At 46.1% G+C, this 22,438-nt stretch overlaps 1 protein-coding gene across 5 annotated transcripts; it reads left to right on the top strand.

The window, feature by feature from the left end:
• Positions 1-194: 194 nt before the first annotated feature.
• On the top strand, positions 195-21,971 carry HP1BP3 (heterochromatin protein 1 binding protein 3). 5 transcript variants are annotated; one of them, XM_083803116.1, is made up of 13 exons: positions 195-325; positions 7,836-8,035; positions 8,464-8,566; positions 10,014-10,164; positions 10,516-10,675; positions 11,962-12,105; positions 12,658-12,738; positions 14,341-14,495; positions 15,275-15,365; positions 16,049-16,208; positions 18,692-18,803; positions 19,813-19,950; positions 20,787-21,971. In XM_083803116.1, exons 2-13 carry the CDS (start codon positions 7,940-7,942, stop codon positions 21,070-21,072), a joined length of 1,677 nt encoding a protein of 558 aa, XP_083659242.1. In that variant the 5' UTR covers positions 195-325; positions 7,836-7,939; the 3' UTR covers positions 21,073-21,971. The 5 variants fall into 5 exon arrangements, 3 of the variants coding, with proteins under 3 accessions (XP_083659242.1, XP_083659244.1, XP_083659243.1); XR_014573354.1 differs by having other exon boundaries at positions 197-325; positions 15,957-16,208; XM_083803117.1 differs by lacking the exon at positions 195-325 and adding an exon at positions 7,269-7,738.
• The last annotated feature ends 467 nt before the right edge of the window (positions 21,972-22,438 follow it).

Below are 22,438 nucleotides of genomic sequence, written 5' to 3'. Positions count from 1 at the left end.
GCGGGGGGGGGGGGGGGGCGGGGCGCGGCAGTGCTCGGGCCCCGCCCCTTGTTTTGTTCGCGGCGTGGGCGGGGCCGCGGGGGGGGGGCCGGGCCGCCGGGCCCCGCGCACGCGCGCCCCCTCCCCCCCCGCCGCAGAGGCGGGATGGGCCCGCCCCGCGTTCGAAAAACGCTCGCGGCCTCCCATTGGCCGGCGGCGCCGCCGGGGCCCGCCCCCCGCGGGCGGCGGCCCCGCCCCCTTGCCCCGGCCCCCCCCCCCCCCCCCCCCCGCCCGTCCCGGTTCCCGGCCGCCATTAGAGGCCGCTTTGTGTCCGCCGGGCCTGCTGGTGAGTGCGGAGGGGGGCGGCCGGGCCCGGGACAGGCCCCCCCCCCCCCCCTCACGGGGCGGCTGTCGGGAGCTGTCGCGATAGGTCCCGCGGCGGCGGGGGGGGCCGCCGGGGCTGGGCACGGGCCCTCTCCCCTACGCGGGCCCGGCCCCGGGGGGCTCCCTCGGGGCGCCGCCCGCCCGCAGCGCCGCGCCCCGGTTCTTTAACTTGTTTTTATTCCCCGAGCTCCCCCGGAGGCCCGGGGGGCACCGCTCGGCCGGGGGGGGTGGGGGCGTGGAGGGGAAGGGGCCCAGCCCCGGGCCCTCCGCGCTGCCGGGGGCCGGGCCCAAGCGTGAGGCCGCCCGGGGCTGGGGGCGCAGCAGCCGAGCCTCGGGCACTAATTACGATCGTAATTATAACGACGGCCCGGGCCCCTCGGGCTGCTCTGCGCCTGCCTCCCCAGTCACGGCTGTCCCCGGGCCCGGGGGGCTGCTCAGCCTGGGCAGGAGCAGAAGTTGAGTGCCGGGAGGCCGCGGGTGCGGGCGCGCCGTGCTGGCGGCTCGCTGCGCCGCGGGTGCCGCGGAGGGGGCTCTCTCCGGGAGCCTCGCTTGGCCGCCGGGTTGTTTTGGGGTTAACGGGCACGGAACTCCTCGGTTCTTATCAGGCCTTTCGAGTAACAGCCGCTCTCTGATTTTTTTTTTTTTTTCCAGGCGTGCGGTTAATTTTGTAGCTGTTTGTTTATTTTTGCCGTAACTGGTATTTCTAGCGTTTTTAAGAAATAGTTGGCCAGCGGTCTGTGGCAGGCAGCGGGTGTGCCGCAGAGCGCAGAGGTACTACTGGTTACGGACAGGGCTGCGCTGTTAAACTCCTCCGTGCGAGGACTGCACGGGGGGGGTGAGAGGAGCAGAAGGGTGCAGGTGAGCGCGGGCTGCTTGAGAGCCCAGCTGTGCTGCTGAGCTGTGCAGGAGGGCGCTTACCCTCCTCGGGAGGGATTTAAAAGGGCTGGTGGATAGCAGGGGGGCCTTGGAAGTCAGGGGCGGGCAGGGGAAGAAAATACCCATCGTCTGTACTGGGGGGTGAACTTAGTGTATGTGCTGTGAGAATACCTACTGGCTTCTGCCCCCTTTCTCTCACCTTTAACCGAGTGTGCCTGCTAATAAACCAACTTTTCAGTGTTTCGTGCGCTTCTCTCAGGTAGCAGCTGCTTGAGTTATTTTTGTTTCCAGAATCTCTCTTTTTCATGTGTTCTTCCTTTCAGTGGAAACTGATGTGTCCCTTCTGTGAGCGTTTTGTTACGAGTGGCCCAGGTTGTTGCGAGGGTTTTAACTTCCTTGAGAGAGGAGAAAGTTTTACATTGATGGGCTCCAACAGGAGGTGCGAGTGGTTTTGTGTAGAGTGCCAGCAATTCATAGCTTTTGTTATGTGTAGTGTTTGTACTATGGACCAGTAAGTGACAGCTTAATAAGTAATAGTTTGGAAGGAGAGTTTATATGGTGGTGTTACATTCATAGTGCGGAGGGTGTTGCCTGTAGAAGGTTCTTGCCCTGGTATGTAACGCTAGCAGCCTAAGCATTTGTTTAAGTATCAGTGGTTTGTCAGCGTTCATGGTGCTGGATCCTGGATTTAAGGTATTTCATCCAAGACTGTGAGACTTTCAGCAGTGGATTTTGTGCTGGAGTAAGCTTAAGTTTGTGACCTCAACCTATTATAAATGGAAAGCTGTACCTTGCGTCCCCGGTGCAGGCCACTTCGTTCTTTAGCTGCCTCCCAGCAGCTCGTGGAGAATCCAGATCATGGACTGTCCTAGCCGGAATTGTTCAGAAACTGTTGTCCCGCACAGGTTGTCGCTGTGACAATCCTGAGCATCAGTGCAGAGAGGGATTATTTTTAGGTAGCTATGCAAGCAGAAATTCTTTGTATCAATCCCTTAGCTGAAGTTTTTGAAAGTTTCTAGGCATGGTGGTGACATAATATAAGTTGCACAGTACCTGGTTCTGGATGTGTGTTTTGACATGAACAATTACTCCTGGGTACGGGAAGAGAAGATAATCCTGGCCATGGAAGTGATCTGCTGTTCGTGTCTTCTGTACGGGTCAGAGACTGATGGAGAAAGAATCTGAAACCCACAGTTGTTTTTATATTGAGCAGGTGTTCTTGGTGGCGAGGAATAGCAGGGGTGAGGCATGGGTCTTTCCTTGTATTTTAATAAGCATCTGTTGAGATTGAGCTGACCTTGAGTCGCTGGTTTCATATCCTAGCAGAGACGAGGTGCTGAGCTCAGTCCCAGGTGGGTCGGCCCAGCATCAATCTCGCTGCCTCCTTTTTGCAGGGAAAGCAGCATCTGTGTGTGCAGAAGGGCAGTATTTAATCTTTGCTTTGCTGCGTAAACTCAGCAGAAGAGGCAGGGTGTAAGTCAGGTTCTGTTAGCGGTGGTTGGAGTCAGAAGTCCAAATTTGGTGCTACCCTGAAATGAGAATGCATCTTTAGACGTAGAAAAATCCTCTGGCATTTGGGTCTCTGTGTGTAGGAACGCGTGTGTGTGAGTACTAGAAGTGCAAAAGATTTTCTCTGTGTTCCCCCAAAGCCTAACGTGCTTGAGATTTGTTGCTCCCTTCCTTACCAGAGTGTAGGCAAGGAGTCGACGGAAATAGAAGCTGTAATACTAGTCAAGCCAAAGAATTTCTTGCCTGCCAAGTGGTGAGCTATTGGATCTTTGTATTGGACCACTGTTCTTCTTTAATTGAAACAAGATGGTTCATAATGCTTCTAGCAGCATGGGGCTCAGATAGCCTGTAACAGATCTCAGGGAGGCTGAACCACAAGAGAGTTGCAAATACGGTCCTCGTAGCTGAACTGAAAGGTCTGTGGAAGTGGGACGCCTCCCGGGGAGTCGGCGCGGAGGCCGTAAGGTGCCCCGACCCAGCAGCAGTTGCTGCTCTTAGGGCAAGGCTGGTGCGGTGGGAGCGCGCGGCGGTGGGAGACGGGGGGGGATTTCTGAGCAGGCTGCCAAATAAGGATTAGGAGTGGGGACTAACTCATATTCTGGGCTCAGTAAGAGATTTTATTTCTCTGCACATTTTTGGGCTGTTTTAAATGACTTAATACTACTGGTCTGATTTAATCAAGACAACAGGCTGCTCAGTCGACTGCAGAACAAAAGGGAGATCAGTAAATGCTGGAACGTCTTTGTGAAGCAAGCTGCGAGAGGCAACCACCTGAGAACTTTTAATAGATCCGTTTTGTAAGACGAATTTGTGTCAGAGATGTTGCAGGATGATATATTCAGTGGCGATGTAGATATTGAGGGGTTTGGTGTCCTCTGCGTGAGCTGGATTTTTGGGAAGAGCTTTGAGGATTTCAGAGGTCCAAGTTGGTCAGCTTGCAGTTTAGGAGGTAACGTTTTGGCATGTTTGATTTGGATTTCCATTTTCGCTTTGCAGAAATACTAACATGTCCCCGTGCTGTTTTTCCTGCGGTTTCTGAGACATTTCAACGCTTCGCTGTTCAAAACAGCATTAGAAAGTAGTAGATGATTGCATGATAATCAACGACCTGCGTTTGAAATCCAGTTAAGTTGCTTTTTAAGCCTTTCTGATAACAGTCATTCTTGCTTGTGCTGCTTGTAAGGCTGGCGGTTTCGTACCCCTCGTCAGCCTGGCTTCAAATCTGCAAGGACATACAAACTTTTTCTGGCCCTTTTTGACCTAATTTCTGGACCCGTGCTGCGTAGGGTAAACCAAGTCATGTCTCGGAGCACCTCGATGGCCGTTGCGTGTTGTGTGACAGTAAGGGGACACCCGTACGGCGCGGCGCTGGACACGCTTTCTCACTTCTCCACTGCATGTTTGTTTTCAGACCGCTCAGCCCGGGTACCCTGCCAGGAGTCTCGTGACCTGGCATTTCCTCCGGTGCGACAGTTGGCTTGCCATGCTCAAGACCTGATTTTGTCCCAAAATATTTGAGATTGGAGTCTGAGATAAGCTGGAAAATCTTATGGCCTTGTCTTACGAAAATCCAAGGAGCCAACTGGCCTCAAATAAGCTTTTTTTTTTTTTAAATTCCTATGCCCGTTGCATTGGTGAGGGGACTCCGCTCATTGGAAATAATATCCAGAACAGGTGTGTCTCAGCTGAAGCCTCTGGTTATGTGGTTGTGTTCTGTTTTTTTTTCCTCCTCTGAACAGTTTGCTGATAGATTAGGAGGAAATCAGTACAGGTACTTTTTTTCATAGTAGTTCATGGAAAGCTACTGCACCTTTGCTTGGGTTTTCCACTAGTGGCCTCTCCTCGAGCTGGGGGACTGAATGCTATCGAGCATTTCTGCTAATCTAGGAATCCAGAAAGGGTTTTGTGTTGCTTATCAGCTCCCAGCTGGGTTACCAGCTTTGAAATGGCTGCTTCACGATAGCATGGGAACCTGCGGTCTGATCTGTGGAGCAGTTCAAATAGCCCGTGGGAACGCCAGCGAGCGTGGCAGAAGAGTTACTGTGTATGTTCGAGCAATTTTCTTAATGGTTAGTATCCCGGTGTTCCTTTCGTTGCTGACATGATGTTCTCCTGACAGCAGGCCAGGTTTAAGTTGACGTGAGTTACCCAACGACCACCTTCAAAACCTGCGTCCTCAAGTGATGGCCTCTTCCTGAGCACGGAGTTTGTGTGGTTGACGTCTGTGTAAATACAAAACACGGTTATTACTTTCCAGTTCCTTAAGAGCAATGCTTGCAGTCATGGCCGTGGGACACATCTAAAGATGCCGTAGCACCCACGCATGGAGCTAGGGTAGCCAGGTAACAGTCGCTTCGGGTGGCTTGATTTTTCTGTTCAGTACATCCTCTGTTCCCTTTAGAGAGGGGAAGGAGAGGAATCGGCTTTTTTGTGCATTGCTGTTGCAAAACTTTCTTGCCTTTTGCTTTATCATTTTGAGAAACCAAGTTCATTCCTGTTTGTCTTATGTTGTGGTATTTCACACGCAGTCCAGAAACTTTTTTTTTTTTCCTCCTTCAGAAATCACTTTTCGTTCTGACCCCTCTGTGGGAAGAAGTTGGCTTTGCCAGAGCAGTTCCTGAGCTGTGATGCTCGCACACAAGACTGTGGGTGCTCCTGCCTTTCCCCTTTGAGAGCCGCGGTGCTTTAGAGCTGATGGGAGGTTACCCCCTGCCCCTTTGATCCCCTCGGCCTTTTGAGCAGGATGTGACCCACACATGGGAACGCAGAGGGAAGCAACAGGCCCCTGTCCGGGGATGTTTCTGCTGGGCAGTGGCACAGCCAGGTGTGCTGCTGGCGCTGAAGCTCTGGAGCGCGCTGTGTTAACGTCTGCTCTTGAGAGCAGGAAGGCTCAGGTGCTTTGTGCTGTGGTCAAAGCAAAGGGGTTTTTTTGAGGACTTGGAGAATTGGAGGACAAAGTTGGGACTCCTTTATTTTCGTGTGTGTGGCATGCAGGTCACCAATTGAAAAATGAAAAGAAATAAAACCCACGAGCAGGTTGGCCACAGTGCATGCTTGTGTGTGTGCGTTCGTAATCCCAGGCAGAGTGTCTCCTGTAGCCTCCAGCTGATTTCTCTGAGTATAGGTCTGTTATTTTAGGACTCACTTCAAAATGCTGGCTTTTTTTTTTTTTTAAGAGCATCAGGTTTTGCTTGCTAGAAAGCAATTGACACTGACCTGATGCCTGGTGGAATTTTTCATTTTTCCTCTCGCTTTCTGCCCATGAGAAAGGAAGGCTGCATAAAATAGGCCAAAAAAAAAGTGCTGGGCCACATGTATGTTCAAATTGGCGGTTTGTTTTCCCATCCTGAAATTTCATCAGCGAGTTTCATTCATCTCACTTATTTTCTCTCTGGAGTTTATTTTCCCTTTGGAACATGGTTTGGTTTTTCTGTTTTGTCTCTGAAGGAAACACCCGGCGCTGTTATGCTCACCGGCTTTCACTGGTGCCGAGGCAGGACTAGGTTATTGTCGGCTTTCAAAAAGACCCTCCGGTGTCAGAGAGGAATGAGAGGTGCTGCAGAAGGGGCCGGGCTGCCTTTGGCTGCCGGCGGGCCCCGCTGGGTTGGTGTCTTCCTGTGGAAGCGCTGCCGCTGTGGCCTGCCCTCGCTGCATGCGGCTACCGTGGTGCTGCACCTGCTTGCAGCGGCCGTGGGTTCGTTAATTTATCCAGTTGTTATTTGGGAAGGAGGCTTGCTGCCGTCCCTTCGTTGTCAGTCCTTGCAAACCCATCTTCCTGCGAGTTGCCCTCGGCTCTTCTGCCGCTGGTTTCTGAATGGGAACCACCTCAGAGGGCTGACGGTGCTGCGTGCCGGCCAGCTGGGCTTCGGTTTGCCTGGGAAAAACACCGAGGTGGAGAGAATCCCTGCGGTCAGCGGGGAGTCCCTGCTGCCAGGCAGTAAGAGGACCGCGGTGTGGGGCAAGGATACGGTGTAAGTCGTGTGGTATTGGTGTGGCAGGGAGCATTCACCCTTGCAATGGAGAGTGCTGTACAAAGTGCCGAGACGGTGGTGAAAAACACGTTGAAAACAAGGTCAGAAGCGGTGTTGTTAGCTTTCCATTCAAGAGCAAGTCTCTCAGGCTGGGGAAGCAACCTGTTAAAAGTGAAAATGTGTGGTTTGTATCTGCCTTCTCATCTCAGCAAAAGAAAACATCCGGATAAGTAATCGGGAGCATTGGGCCCTTTCTCTGCAAGGAAGGGAAGAGGGGAGCTGGAGCTGATGGGGCGGGGAAGCAGGCGCAGCCCCGCACTGTGAGAAGTGAGGTTTCGCTTCTCAGGTTGTTAAGGGGATGCTGAGAAAAGGAAGCGAGTGAGAAAGTAAAGCCTCCGTTTGTGGCAGAAATGGTGGAGCACCTCTCCTTAGGAGAGGCCAATGCAGGTGGACGGGCGGCAGGTAAGGAAGGCTGAAGTGAAATGGCAGCGAGGGGTGAGACTTGGTGAGCCCAACCTACCCGTGACTATGCATGCGTTTGGAGGAGAGCTTTGTAAAGCTTTATATTTTTGTGGAAGGTCTGGTGACTGCTGTTTTGATGGGTATTTCCTTTTTCAAGGATTTGTTCGTTTCCTTAAATTGCATGGGGCTTAATTTGGGAGGGGCATGGTCCAGGCCTCCACTGTGTGTGTTTTCTCCCTAACAGATTAAATGGTTTAATTCCTTAGGCAAGTAGAAGCTGGATCAGTGTCAGCTCCTGGTTTTCCCCCGAAATGAATGGCTTACTAGTTACCTCAACCCTTTGCTTTATGCACAGTGCGATGTCTGCTTTTTGTTAATGCTTCCTGTTAATTTAAATAGCATCTTTATTCTTTCAGATCTGTTTTAATGGAGCAGGCTGCAGGTCTGGCTTACACCTTTGCCATTTCTGCTACATCCATAGTACTCAAGTTTGCATACATGTTTTAGCATCTTTGTTGAACGCAGTTGTTGATTGTCAGTTACGTTAGCCATAAGCTGTAAGTCATTTATTCTTTTCTTTTTAGTTTGTTAGATACATGGACGTAGATGTTTCTGTTTTGTTAATTTTCACACCACATCTTTTCTGTACTTTAGGTTGACTGCTCACTGCACTGTGAAAACCATTAGGAAAAAGTCCTTGGGGTTAAAACCTGGGGCTCCACAGTGTTACGTGCACTTGGGGCTAGAAATTATTTTAAATGGCGACTGATCTGTCTGAAGCTGAACCCGTGCATCATAAGGCGCTTCCACTCTTAACGGGAGCTCAGCTGATCCACACGGACAAGTTAAGTGAGGTAGGGGCTAGCCCATTCTCCAAGCTTGCCCTTGGATCAGTCATTGACTTCCAGTCCTGCTGAAGGTTTCTTGGTACTCTTTCTCCCCTGATTGTAGGAAACTTGATTGGGAGTCTAATAAGCCCTATAGGCACTCTCCTTCCCCCTCCCTCCTTTCCCTGAGATGCCGTAGTTGTCAGAATCCTCAAATGTTCATCTCATTTAATTTGGAATTGGAAAGAAATTATTTCTTTTATAAGTGTAAAATGTGAAACTATCCTCTCCTGGTATGCTTCAAAGATTGAGTATGTACTGTTTTTTAAAATTCTGAAAAATGTGAATGTAACTAGAATATTTCTACATATGCTGCTTTGATTTACTTTAATCCCATTTCAAAAAATTTCTGAGTCTTTCCAGTACCTGTACTGATTTACAAATGCTTTTTGTAGAAAGTTGAAGACGAAACGATGCCGATCCGTCGCTCTGTAAATTCTTCCCGAGAAACTCCTCCCAAAAGCAAACCTGCTGAAGGTGGTGAAGAGGTCAAAGCAGGTACAGTGGCAATGCTGTAGTGGACTGTTATATCCAAGCATAGTGTTGATGTATCCAAATGTAGATTTTTATGCTGAAATTCCTGAAAATCCCTGCTGCCACAGTTAAAATATTACCGATGCTTAGCTTCTTTTCACAGGCTTTTCCTGGATTGTTGGAAATTGCATGTTGTAGTCTTTTCAAGTGGGAAACCATTTGTTTTGTCCTTCATACTCTGTGTCAAAGCCCTGTCACTCCAGACATGAAAATATAACTAAGTATTGTCTCTTTCAAGCTTATACATTCTTGTGATTAAAGGTAGAAATCATGAACTTTCAGTAGTGGCATGAAAATGGCTTGGGATCAAAAGGTGGAAATGGATGGAAAACCAAAGTATTTATTTTCTTTGTTCAGGAAAAGAAAGATTTTACCACGCTGTGTAATGTGGCCTGCCATTCATGTGTCTGGTCCTAGCAGCTTCACCTCTCTTTCTCAGAATGTGCCATTTCAGTATCACTTTCAGTATGTTTCACTGAGTTTCTCCTCTTTGGTGGGACAAATAAGTACATTACATAGGAAGCTATTAGTACAGTTTTTATTTTAAACATATGATGCCTCCGTGGGGAAACTATGCACAGGAACAAAGCAGGAGTGCTTAAGCTCCTTCTCATTGATAGACAACATGCCTAGTGCATCGAGCAGTCATGGTAGACTGCTCTTTATCCAAAAAGTGGGTAATAGCAGTTTATAAGCATGTCATCTAGTAGGCAGTCCAGTCTTTAAGGCCTGCTCTCAGCTAAATATACTTGATTGATTTGCTCAGTAAGTTGATTTCTGGCTGGGTTTGATCCTGCTGATAGACAAATGCTATTGCCAGTGCATGTGCAATCTAAAGTTTTTCCAAGTCTGGAAAAATGTGGTTGAATAGTTAAAATCGTTCAGGTGCCACAGTGTGTAGTGCAGAAACGGCGATGTTTAAAAGACATGTTTGTCACAGACAAAGCTGCTTGTATTTATTTACTGTAATCTCTTGTCGAATTGTGTGGTTTTGCACCTTTCTGGGTTAAAACATGTAAACCTTGACCCAGGGGAAGATCTTCATGTTTCATGATACTGAATTCCTCCTCTTCTTCTTCCCTTCCCCACCCGTAGGTATCTGTGATGAGGGATGATTGCAACAGTAACTTCCTGGAGTTAAGAGAAGACTGGGGGAATTAGTTCATTGTGAAAATGCTAGGTGGTGCTGTTTGAAGTTGTTCTGGCATTTGATGACTGATTGCACCTTGTTGAATCTCTTTCAGTACGTTTGTTCATTTTCTAAGTTACGTTCAAATCATCCATTAAATTAGAGAAAAGAAAGTGCTGGGAAATCATTTCTGGGGTGTGTTCTTATTTTTTTATCCTCTGCCTTCCTGAAGAGTACAGGCTAGTTTTAGACAGTAACCTGATGTGGTTTTACATCTTTTAGATGCAGAAGCCACCTCTGAGGAGTCTGCTTCTGTTGGAGAAGAACAAGAGAATGGAACCTTGCCTGCTGCATCCAGTGAAGCAGAACAGCCAAAGGAACCTGAGAATGAAGGGAAGGGGGAAACAAAGTCCTCGGAAGAAACCAAAAAGGAGTAAGGCTTGTTTAGTGCTGAATTTAGGAATTTGAGTAGGAGAAAGATGGGTTCTATAGGTAGAAAAGATTATGGGAGACATGGGGAAAATAGGATGCTGAAAAAGCTGCTCATTTTTGCAGGAGAGGAAGCTACTGATCGTGTGTAGCAGCTGTTCAAGAACATGTTTTGAGAACAAGTATCAAGATAGGGTCTGTTTGGGGTGGTTGCTTCTTTTTGAATAGAAACATCAAAAAGTTCTTTTAAATTATTCTCTGTAACGAGTGTTCTGGGCGTCTTTTCTTGTTGTTCTGCATGTTGGCTTGTTTTACAGTATCTCTTATCTTACTGTTGTTTTGCATTTTTCCTAAGTGAGAAGGATCAGTCTAAGGAAAAGGAGAAGAAAGTGAAAAAGACCATTCCTGCATGGGCTACTCTTTCTGCTAGTCAGCTCGCTAGAGCACAGAAGCAAACTCAGATGGCTGCCACTTCACGTCCCAAGATGGATGCTATTTTAACTGAGGCCATCAAGGTAAGCAGGAGTCAGATGTTTCTTTTGTTCACCTGTCACAAAGATGAGTATATTGTGTGCCTAAAGTCTACGTTTTCAACTTGCTGACGGTACAGGTGATAGCCTTTTTTAGCAGGAAATTTATGTAAGGCATGCATGTTTCTGTCTGGAAGCCCATGGAGCTGAAATGTGAGTCCATGATGGTGATGAGGGGCACTGTTGCTTATTTCTTAGTTTAGAATGTTTCCCCGTTTAAATTATTAGAAACAGTTATGATGACATACCCTGGTTAATTATTGGCATCATTTAATTTGTTGTGTCTTCTAGACATATTTAACTAGATTTACCTTGATTAATCCACCTGTTTGATACACGCAATTTTTTCTTTTTAATTTATCCTAATTCAGGACAGATGGAAATAGTGTAAACTAGCATTCCGGAGTGGTGTTGGTCTTAGTTTACTGTACACTTCCTTCAGGTTATAAGAAGAGACCTGTGCTGTTGCTCTGCAGCTCTGCTGCCCTCCCGTTGAGGCTTGGTTCATGCAGGCTGCCTTCGCTGGAGTCCTGGACTCCATCAGCCTTAACTGCAAGATGGCCTTTTGAGTCACTGAAACATACAGCTGTGCATCCAAATCTGTTAGAGAGAAGTCGTGCCATAAACGTCAGGTTACTCTAAGCTTTACCTTTCTGGCAGCTGTTTGAAAGGTTAGGTAGTAGAGTAGGATCTACAGTGCATTATTATACTGTGCATAAGTAAACTACATCCTCTGTCGTGCAACTGTGGGTTTTGCGGTAGTCTTTCTGAAGCCATATAGATCTGGTAACTTGATTAAACAAAGAGGGCTTTATCAAGTCACAGCTGGGGTTTTCTACAGCATGTCAAATCTCTAAATTTTAAAACACAGTTGTTTTGGTGTAGTCCCATTCTGATTCCTAATTGGAGGACTCCAGTAATACAGGCAGGCTGTCATGAATCTTCAAAATAAGAACTTCAACTTAGTTTTTCTTTTTTTTAATTAGTTTGTTAATGCCAATCCTGTCTCCTTCAGAAATCAGCAACTTGTTCTAATTAACCTGTTAATGATTGCTCTATCTGACATCAGTAAAATGACTTACTGATGACTTACTGTTCGGGCAATGCTGGTTTGCCCAAAGGTAACAAGTTTTTGTAAGAGCACGTAGTGTATATGCCATTACTTGTACGTGCTTCAGAAAAGGGGATTAGTTGACACATGCATTCTTCCAGTCCCACAGCAAAGTAGTTCAGTCCAGAAACTTTTTACTAATGTCTTGCTACCGTTTCAGGCGTGCTTTCAAAAGAGTGGTGCCTCAGTTGTTGCAATACGTAAATACATCATCCACAAATACCCTTCCCTGGAGCTCGAGAGGAGAGGCTATCTTCTAAAGCAAGCATTGAAAAGGGAGCTGGAGAGAGGGATCATTAGACAGGTAAGAGTTGCTTTGTGGAGCAGTGGTGGATGTGGTATTACTGAATTACACAGGACTTTAAGAAACTCTGTTAGCTGGTCTCTGGAGTGGTTGTTTTCTCCCTCTGTTGCCACTTTGTTAGGAATGGACAGATCTGTCAGTCAAATACCTTATCTTTAGTGAAATATGGATGACCATTTCATGGTGTTGAATTGTGTCGTACGGCATGGCAGCAGCATGTCCCTTCCAACCTGAGCCATTCTATGATTCATATGCCTTCAACCTGAGTCTAGCAACATCCCTTCTGCAGGAGCATGTTTTCTTTAACACTATAATATGTGCCTGTGATATCAGTTCTGTTAGGATCTCCTGGTCAGGACAGCAGAGGGTGTTTCTAATATCTACCTGTGGTTTCTGATCTACTGAAGTGGATTCAAGTCAGGCCTGTGCCCCTAACAGCCCATCACCAGGATGGCAATGCATTCTAAATCTGTGTAAAGATGTTGATTAGTCTCTTTCAAATTGTTTTTATCCTGAGTTACCTTGTTAAAGGCTGACTTTCTTTTGAACTAGGTGAAAGGAAAGGGAGCTTCCGGGAGCTTTGTGGTGGTGTCTAATGCAGGAAAAACTGTTCCAAAAGCCAGAGACAGAAAGGTAAGATGGATCACTTTAAACAGTACTCTGAAGGATCTTTCTTGGGTTACACTGAACACATGCATCTTACAAAATGTCGTCTAACCCCAACCCAAACAGTTTTTTCTTCTTTGATGTACTTCTGCTCCCCAAATACAGTAATTAAAACATCTATTCCACTAAAATCAGAATCAGAAAGTTAGTATGACAAATTAAAAACAAGTAAAATAATCAAAATCTTAGTTAAAAATGTTTACATTAACCCCCTAGGCTTTGGTTCAGAGGCAGAAAACTGAATAACCATGAAGCTCCTCTTCTGTCTTTACCTGGTAGAGAGAGATGCCTCTCAGGTATTGTAAGAGAGCTTTATGCTACTGCTGTTTCTGTTTTATCTGTTGCATGGATAAATGGGAGACTTCAGTCTTCATGACTGTCAAATGAACATCTTCCATCAGCTGTGAGAACAGAGGGAGGAAGAAGTAAATGCCTTAAGGCTTCTGGAAGAAAGCTGCTAAACTTGGGTGTATATTGTTCTGAGGTAGTAAAATGTGACACGTTTGAGTCTGGTCCTCACAATTAGTCGTGGTTCCAGCACTGTTCTTCTTTGCTCCCCACTGCACTAGGTGTATGAAATGCATTTCTAACACTGCAGTTACAAAATGCTTAGCTGGAATTGCTGATCCCCTCATGGCATAGACAGGTGAACCCAGAGTGTGTTATAACACAGGGGTGCTTACCTCTTGGCTACTGGACAGACCGCAAGTCCTAAACCTGAAGGTAACAGTGACACCTGGTACTAGGGCACTGAAGGAAACTAATTGGAATGTGACATCTTTTTAAATAGAGCTCATGGACTCCATGACAAGTTTGAGTGAGGCACCTGATAACTGCGAACACATCACTTTTCTTGTCTGCAGCCCATTGGTGTAATTGTTCTTAGGTACTTTCGCCATGTTGCAGCAAAACAAATAGCTTGCTTTTGTGTCTGGTGAATTCAGCTGGCAGTCAAGCAGCTGTCTGGATGAGCAGCACCTTCACCTGTTTGACCATTTGCAAAGCTCCCGTTCAGCATCAAAATCACTAAACGTCAGCAGATTTCCCGGCTATAAAGAACATAATCATCCCCTACTGATAGCAACAAAGTGATGGAGGAAAATTCAGGAGAAAGGAGTGTTGCCTTCAAGCAAGACTTCATGCTATGAGTTGAACAAAAATGCACTCCTGTTTATCTGTTTTTTGGGAAGATTTAACCTGTGTAAATGGGTTTGGTCTTTGATGGGTTTTGTTTTATGCCAGCATTTAAATTGTTTCACCTCACTTTCTCATTGAAGGGTAGCAGAGGGAAGTGTCTATAAAAAGGAAACTGGGAAACAGCTTTTGCTAAATACTTGACAAATTTATAAGACTTTCCCTAAGAAAATTCCCATGAAAATTCCAACCAGATTTGCTAGATTTTAGTTAAACAGCTGAGCTTTCTAAATTGCTATTTTAAAGAGCTGCCTTGTAGAACTTGATTTTCCAGATCTGTGGCCAGTGCCAGGAGCACTTCTCACCTGTTCATTGCTGGTTCAGAAAACCCGGAGTTTTAGGCCCCACTGATGCGTAAAAGTGTGTGTATTTCAGAAAAGCACTTCCGCTTCGACTCCAGAGCAACAGGTCAAGCTGGAAGACATCCTGCCACTGGCTTTCACCCGCCTTTGTGAGCCGAAGGAAGCTTCTTACAGCCTGATCAAGAAATATGTGTCTCAGTATTACCCCAAACTCAAAGTAGATATAAGGTAGGTGCAGGTGTACACTTTTGCAAGCAGGGCTCCAGAGAAGCTGTGAAATGCTGCCTTCCTCTGGCTTTGCCTCACTACAGCGATTCAATTCAGCATTTCATCAGGCAGCAGACAGGTGGTGCTCTGCATCATAGAGCCTACAGGAAGGCTTGAGAAAAGCTGTGCCTTTTCTCTACATCCCTCCACACCCAATCTTTGTTCGTGATGCCGACATCAGCATTGTTGTACGCATCTCTGCCCTTAGCGAAAACTGGATCCTTGTAGCTGCATGGATATGAAGGCCTCTCCTTGGAATCTTGTCCCACTTGGTTCTGAATGCTTTAACCGGCACATGCTTAATATGATCTGAGTTTGCCCATGTGGAGTGGGTCAAAGGTCGGGGAGGAAGCAAATCTAGGAAAGTCCTATGCATCACCTCTTACCAGGGCTTGTTGTACTCAGTCCCTTGTTTTTCTCTGAGCTGACTGACTCATTGCCCACCGAGTCCAGTCTCCAAATGTGCATTTCAAAATGAGTAAATCCTTCCAAATGAAGCTTATCTGTTTCTGGATGCGCAGTGACACCCAGAAAGCATTGCAGTTCAATTTCCGCTAACGTACGTTGTTCCTCTCATGTAATCAGCACTTGCTGACAGATCTCCATTTAAAGTGTCTGTATGTAGGCAGATACCACTTGTAAGTACTGCTCCTCTCACACTCTCTATAGAGTGTTGTTTCTCTGTTTGTTTTTTAAGCTGTCAGTGTGTGTCAGTAAAGCTTTATCGTCCTGTATTTCAGACCTCAGCTGTTGAAGAATGCCCTGCAGAGAGCTGTAGAGAAGGGCCAGCTAGAGCAGATCACAGGGAAAGGAGCGTCTGGGACATTCCAGGTCAGAGCCAGAGTTCGTCTTGTTTTGTTGAGTGTACTGACCAGAAGCCTTGGATATACGTTTACATGCCCTCCCCACCCCAGTTTTGTTGGGTACACCTTTCTTTAGCAGCCTGTCAAATTCAGCACTTGTGAAACTATGAAGCAGTAGGACTCTTTCTCCTCTTGGTCTACATTTCTGGAACAGACCCCCCCCCGCCTTCCTTGCTTAGCGTGTTCCACACGCTGCTTCAGCTCTGACTCACTAGCACAGTAGGGGAGATGGTGGGGTAAGCTTTCCTTTCCATCACTAATTGTAAGTGCAGTAGGTACCCCAGATGTCTGCAATGTCTTTTCCTCATGTCTATGCCATAGATGTCTCTTGGTTACATTTGGTCTGTGGGATGGAGGAAGATCTGATTTCTTTCCTTCCCTGAGTGACGGGCCCTTAGATTGCCATACCGTTGCGGTGTATTTTGGGACTAGGACGATGTGTTACCAGTGCAAAGCACTGCAGGCCAGTTGACTGAATAGGCCCGTCCTACTGTTAAAGCTGGGAGGGCAGCGTTCCCTATGCAGTGTTTTAATATAAAACGTATCTGTGCTAATGCAGGAGCGCCGACCCACCTGGTGCAGAGGAGCTTGTCCTGACCTGGTTTGGGAGAATTTTGTCTTGATGCTTTTCTCTTCCTCCTTGGAAAATAGCTGAAGAGGTCAGGGGAGAAGCCCCTGCTGGGTGGGACTCTGATGGAAGACGCCATCCTGTCTGCTATTGCGGCCATGAACGAGCCGAAGACCTGCTCCACCACAGCACTGAAGAAGTATATCCTGGAAAACCACCCAGGGACCAACTCCAACTTCCAGGGTAAACTATATAACTTTCCTTTTTCACAAGCTGAAAGAGAATGCTGCAGATGTGTCTGTGCAGCACCTTTAAACTATTTGGTTGAGCTTGCTAGGGAACTGACAGCTGCTCCACTCTTTGTGCTGCAGAGATGCTCAGAGTTTTTAATTCTCATTAGTTCCTTTCAAGCCTGACAAAGGCTAGTTTCTGAGACATAATGCATGTTTTTCTTGTCTGTAGCATATTTCCAGGAAGAGGGGATAGTATTCAACTACTTTATTGTTTTAAAATCACCAGCTGGATTTCTATATATATATAGAGAGGCTACAGCTTGGCATAAGTACGGTTCCTAGCTGCTTTTGATTTAGAGAAGTTGCACAGTCTAACTTTAACAAATAAAATAAAACCTGCAAGCGTCCCTCTTACTGTTTTGTGTGAGGTCCTCCTCTGGCTCCGATTTTTAAAAGGTCAAGCAAGTAAGGAAAGAAACTAATCCAGTTATATTTGGAAAAAGGTGTGGCACATCTTCATTCCCAGTAATGACAATGTCTATTTTGGCTTTTGCACTAGCAGAAATTATACTAATAGAGACTTTAAAGTAGATCTGCTAATGGCTTATTTGCATTACTTGGTCTAAGCCATGCTGCAGTTTAACCTAGGCTGAAGGTCATTTGAAGCAGTGTGAGCTTGCAGCAGTATCTAGCAGAATCCGACCTGAAAGTAGATCAGTTTCGTGCTGTAGTGTCACGGTGCTGGTGCCATCCCACAGGAGCAGGGGCTAGAGAGGAGCTTGCTGATCCCACAGCCATCACATGGAGATGAAGCACAGAATCAGCACAGGTCTTTGAAGCAGAGCTTACCAATGCGTAGAGGAGGATCGCAGGCTCCCTGCCAGCAGCGGGGCCTAAAGAAGTTGCCTGAGGCCTTCTGCCAATTAGAGGCTGATGCCAAGCGTGACTTCTTAATCTTGGGGCAGGGAAGAGAGTTCCCAGGCTTACTAAGCCCTTATGTTATTTGTTTTCATGACCATAGGAAGCTGCCCTGGTCCCTAGAGGCCTGTGTTTAGTCAGCCTTGAGTGCTTGTCAGCCTTGCTAGTCAGATAAGGAAATTTCAGCTAGTAGTCTGTTGTTTTCTTTCTCCCTCCATTGCATAAGAAGGATTTTGCTGTTCTCTGTTCTGTTTTAGGAGCAACCAGAGGAATATGTGGTGAGATGTAAAAGCAGGCAGGTGCACACTACAGAGCCAGTATTCTACGCTCTTCCCCATTTTATACATCACCCTTACAACTCCAGTCAAATCCTTTACATGCTGCTGTTGATCTTTGGTATCCCAGGTAGAAATAGCTTGATGTTGTTTGTGTTGCTCCTTTTTACAAAAGTGTGGAGTTCTTTGTAGTCCAAGAACTTTTTAAGAACCTAGTGTTGCAACACTAATAATTTAATGGATACAGCCGGTTCAAGTAGCTATGCAGGCTTTTCTAGAGCCACTCAAATGAAAACTTTTCAGCAGAGGTAGTCTGTAGGACTGTGAAGGTATGGCGTTGTCTCAAATGATTCTCTTACTGTGAAGTGTCAGTTCTTGGTAAAAGCCCATTTCAGAAGTGCTGAATAAGGGGTTAGAGTGAATACCTTTGCATTAATCATGCAGAACAGATTCAAATGACAGCATGTTTCTTTGGATTTTTCTTTCCATTCCTCAAGTGAACCTCTTTAGGATATGCTTGAGGTCAGGCCTTGCTTTTCCATTTGTTTCAAGGGAGCTAAATCTGTAAACTGTCCCCCCTAGTTTAAGCCAAAAATGGTTTTGAACTAAAACAGTTTCATACCTTTACGTGAGACAAAGATCCCCTTCATTTGCACACTTTTGATTAGAATTCTTATATGGTGCACAGTGGAACAGAAGATTGGAATAAAAACATCATTTGTCATACTTCTAGACCAAATTTCCCATTAAAGAAAGTGAAAACGAGGACAGACGTACTGCATAAATTTTGGAACACGACGGAGATGAGGGCAAAAACAGAGTAAAGACTTCTTTTAAACATTCTAAAAGAATATGTTGAAGAAAGCTTTAGTTACGTGATGTTTTTGAATGCATTTATAAAGAAGGATCCCTTGATCATGACTTCTTCCTTCAGTGAATTTAAACCCATTCTTGATAAGTGTTCACGAGCCAACACTTGAATCTTGTATATTGCTCGAGTTTTCCAGAAGATTAACTGTGAAAGGATTTCCCTTTGAATATGACATACTAAAACTTCTAAATGCAGTGGTCTAGCTGGGTCCTCCACAAAGCAGATGGTCTTTGCTGAGCGCACAAGCATGCAGTGATGTCTACGTGAGTCGCGGGTCTCTGGTGCTGTTTCATTTCCCCACAGGTGTCCTAGGAAAGGAGACTTCATTCTGACTCTCCATCTCTGATTTCAGAGGGCACTGCAGAGAGCAGTAAGGTTAGACAAGTGGGTAAAGATGGTAACACAACCTTTCTCTGATTTCTTTCACAGTGCATCTACTGAAGAGAACCCTGCAGAGATGTGAGAAGAACGGCTGGCTGGAGCAGATTTCTGGAAAGGGCTTCAGTGGAACCTTTCAGCTTTGCTTCCCTTATTATCCTAGGTAAAGAGCTTGGCTGTAAAATGATGTTGAAGATAAGTGTTGCATAGATCAGCCAGATAGTGTTGCTGAAGTTCATAGGCTGACCTTCTATTTACAGGGAAGTTTGTGGAGGGTTTAATAACTGAGAAACCACAACATTGTCACCAATCTCGCTCTAGATAATGACATTACTTGGATGTCTGACTGTGAGTGGACATAAAGCTGACTTCATTAGCAAGGGAGGCTTTTAAGGACAATAAAAATATTGAGCTAAATGTTTTCAGGAGCTCTGTTGTGATGTTTTTTTCATAGGGTAGTAGCTATTTAAGTGTTCCCATGCTTAAACAAATTCGCATAAGCAGGTATAGTGTATTGTTGTTCTTAATGCAAGGATGCTCATAACAAGTAGGACCCAGTTGTTTGCCTCTCTTAATGCCGATGTGGAGGAGCGGTGGGAGGAGGGAAGATGACCTAGATTAGCTACTGTGAGACTAAAACAGCCTTTCTTCTCCTGCTGTGAGCATATATTGTGCTGGGCCACATGGAGCCCAGGGAAGCCTTAGTGTCCCATGAAGAGCCAAATGGCAACAGAGTCATTAAAGTCTCTGCTTCCCACCTTCTTTTATTACATACATGTAAAGCTCTCAGTGGCTCTGGCATGTGTTCAGAGTCGTTGAAGTCTGATTTTGTCCCTCTGTTGTCTGTCTGCCTTTGTTTGCACAGAAGGAGCAATGAGGAAGAGAACTGGAGAAAGGGCAGCTTATGGACAGGAGTGTGGTGGCATTCCTGGTGACTTAAAAGCTGTTGCACTTCTGCCGTTGCAGAGACTAAATATTGGTTTCAGATAAACCCAAATAGACTTCTGTGCTTGCTGTTTTGTTTTTTTTGGCTTAGGCTCAAAGCTGTAACCTTAAAGGATGATGGGCGATGGGCAGTGGTCCCCGATGAGAATCGGGGTTACCTAAGGTTTGCTGACCCTGGAGTCATATGCTGAGAAATAAGTCCTGCTCTGACAAGAATCCTCTTGTAGCCCAGGTGTGCTCTACCCGGAGAAGCAGCAGGATGAGGATTCTGAAGAATCTGATGAGGAAGAGGAGGAGGAATCTGTGGAGGAAGAAGAATCAGAAGAGGAGGAGTCTGAGGAGGAAGAGCCACCACCAAAGAAAAGGTATGTGACAGCATGAGAGATAAATGGGCTCCTTTAAAAATGACAGTCACAGCTGTAGTGTGCACAGGTTTGTTTCTTGCTGTGGATATTTATCCACAAGGCTGTCACTCCGGTAGTACTGGAAAAAGAAGTTTCTAATTATGGTTGAACTCTTGAGGTACTGTCAGGATGAGGACTTCTCTGGGATGTGTGAAGCCTGCAGAAGCGATGCCTTGTTCCAGAGAGACTGGTGTCTTCCACTCTGTAGTTGGAATCATCTCTAGATGAGAGGAAGAGAACTTCTACTTATTATCTGTGTTGTCTTTAGTCTCCCATGTGCCTGTTGTGCTTTACAAGAGTGTGACTTTTTCATGTGGAACTTCCTGTTATTTATTAGGTGTTTCATTAGGAAAACTTTTCCCTACAGTGTTATCTGCAACTCTGTAGCCAGGTATGAAACCTGTCTCACTCAGAATGTGGATTTAAGATGAGTGCTACTCATTAAGTAATAAAATTTCTCTGAGAGCGAGAGAGGATGCTTAGGTCACTGAATTGTTCTGACAATTGACTTACATTCATTGTCATTATTTGTATGTTTATCTGCCTAATAAAGGAGTTAGAAACCTTGCTGGCAGAACACTGGGGATTGAGAAGTGCTTAGCATGGCAAGATCCACGACAGGATTTCTTGCTCTTTGGGATTTAGCTAATGAAATGTACTGCTGCATAAAGGAACATCCGTGGTAAAGAACAAGGATGCCAAGATCTGCTTCATTTATGTAAATTGACGACAGCAGCTCTGCTCTGGGTAGCATTTGCGCCTCCACTGAGATCTTGTGCTGCCTTTCTTTCTGACAGGATGCAGAAGAGACCTCCTCCGAAAGCACGGAGTAGGGCCCCTCCGATGAAACGGAGAGAGTCCAAGCCCAAGCCAAGAAAAACCCCTGCAGCCCGCAGGGGAAAAGCAAAGCCCCCACCCAAGGTGAAAACCCCTGCTAAGAAAGCCAAACCAGCAGCCCCAGCCATCAAGAAACCCTCTGGTGGCAGCTCTTCCAAGAAACCAGCAGCCAGTGGGAGGAAGGAAGTGAAACCCTCTGCCAAGGGCAAACCTACCATGAGGAAATCTCTCCGGGCAAAAAAGTAAATTTTTCCAGTGTCAGGGAATCCCGTGGTCAAATCTGCAGTCTTGTTTTACAAAGTCAACGTGCATTTGTATTTTAGTTCTGATGCTTAAACACTTCTTTTTTTTTTTCCTTGGATTATGGGGAAAAAGATGAAAACTAAATCAAACCATCCCAAGCATTTGTTAGATCTCAGTGCTGTGCCTCGTGCCTACCCCTCCCCTGGAACAGGTCATCTTTAGTTTCTGCAATAATTTTAGGACTTTTCTAGGACATGTAATCTGTACCTTTTATGGTGTTCCTCTTGGGTTTGGAGGGAGGGGGGTGGCTTTAAAAATTCTTCAAATAAATTCTTTGCCTCTTTAGACAGCAGGAACATGGTAATTGGGGAAATAAGATTCTTAACTGAGAAGGTACAACGGCACTAGAGTCCTCCTTAGATCCCCTGCATGATGAGGTCCTTCATGCTTCTGTGAAGAAGCAGTGTATATACAGCACTTGCACTGAGTCCTGGAGGTGCTTCTTTCTGCTCGGCTGTTGTAGTGACAGGCTAAGGAAGTGGCGCATTTGGCTCCTTCAGACCAGCACATTTTGGGGGTGAGTAGACATCTGCAGTAACCGGAGGCTGCCGCAGGTACTGATCGTCTGACACCGGGGGGGGCTTGAAAAGGGGCAGTTCTCGGTTGGGTGGGTGATTTGAATTAGTGTTTCCACACCACATCTTTTACCTTCAAACCAAAATATATAAAAGTCTTCTTGAATCCAACTTTCAAGCATTTTTAAGAGATGAAGAGCCTAAGTTTTGTCACTTCTTGTTTACCCTTTTTTAAAGAAAAGTTGGAGAGCTATAAAATTGCTAATGTAGAGATGTTGATAAGTGAAGAACATGCAGTTTGCTAAAATAAAATGAAATTAGATTCCAGGCCCGCTTTGCGTGTCCTTTCTCTTCCTCGCCACAGTTTTCCCCTCCTGGAAACGAAGAGAGGAGGGAATTACAGTAAGTGTGGTTTGCTGCAGAGGCAAGCCTTTGTTAGAAGTACGCTGACAGTGTGAAAGAGTGGGGCTATTTTAGTCTGAGCCCCTGCCAAGCTCTGTAGTTGGTTGGACTTGTGACCTTTTTCTTCCCTTGGTTTCTCTGGAGACAAAGGTGAGCAAGAAGAAAGCTCTATTTGAACCTCTTGCTGCTCTTCTTCTCCCTCTGACCCAAACAGTGTCCAGTGGGGCCAAAAAAAAAAAGGACCACATGAAACCTTCCCCCCCTGCCCTGCTTTCTGATACAGAGCAGCGCCTGCGTTCAAAACATGCTCCAGCACATCCTCGGTTCTCCCTTGGACAGGGCAATGCGAATGATTCGAATGTGACCTGACAGTCTTTTTGCTTAACGTGCTT

Source organism: Anser anser (assembly GCF_964211835.1).
Source record: "Anser anser genome assembly, chromosome: 17".
NCBI lineage: Eukaryota > Metazoa > Chordata > Aves > Anseriformes > Anatidae > Anser > Anser anser.
This window is presented reverse-complemented; position numbering and strand designations above follow the sequence as displayed.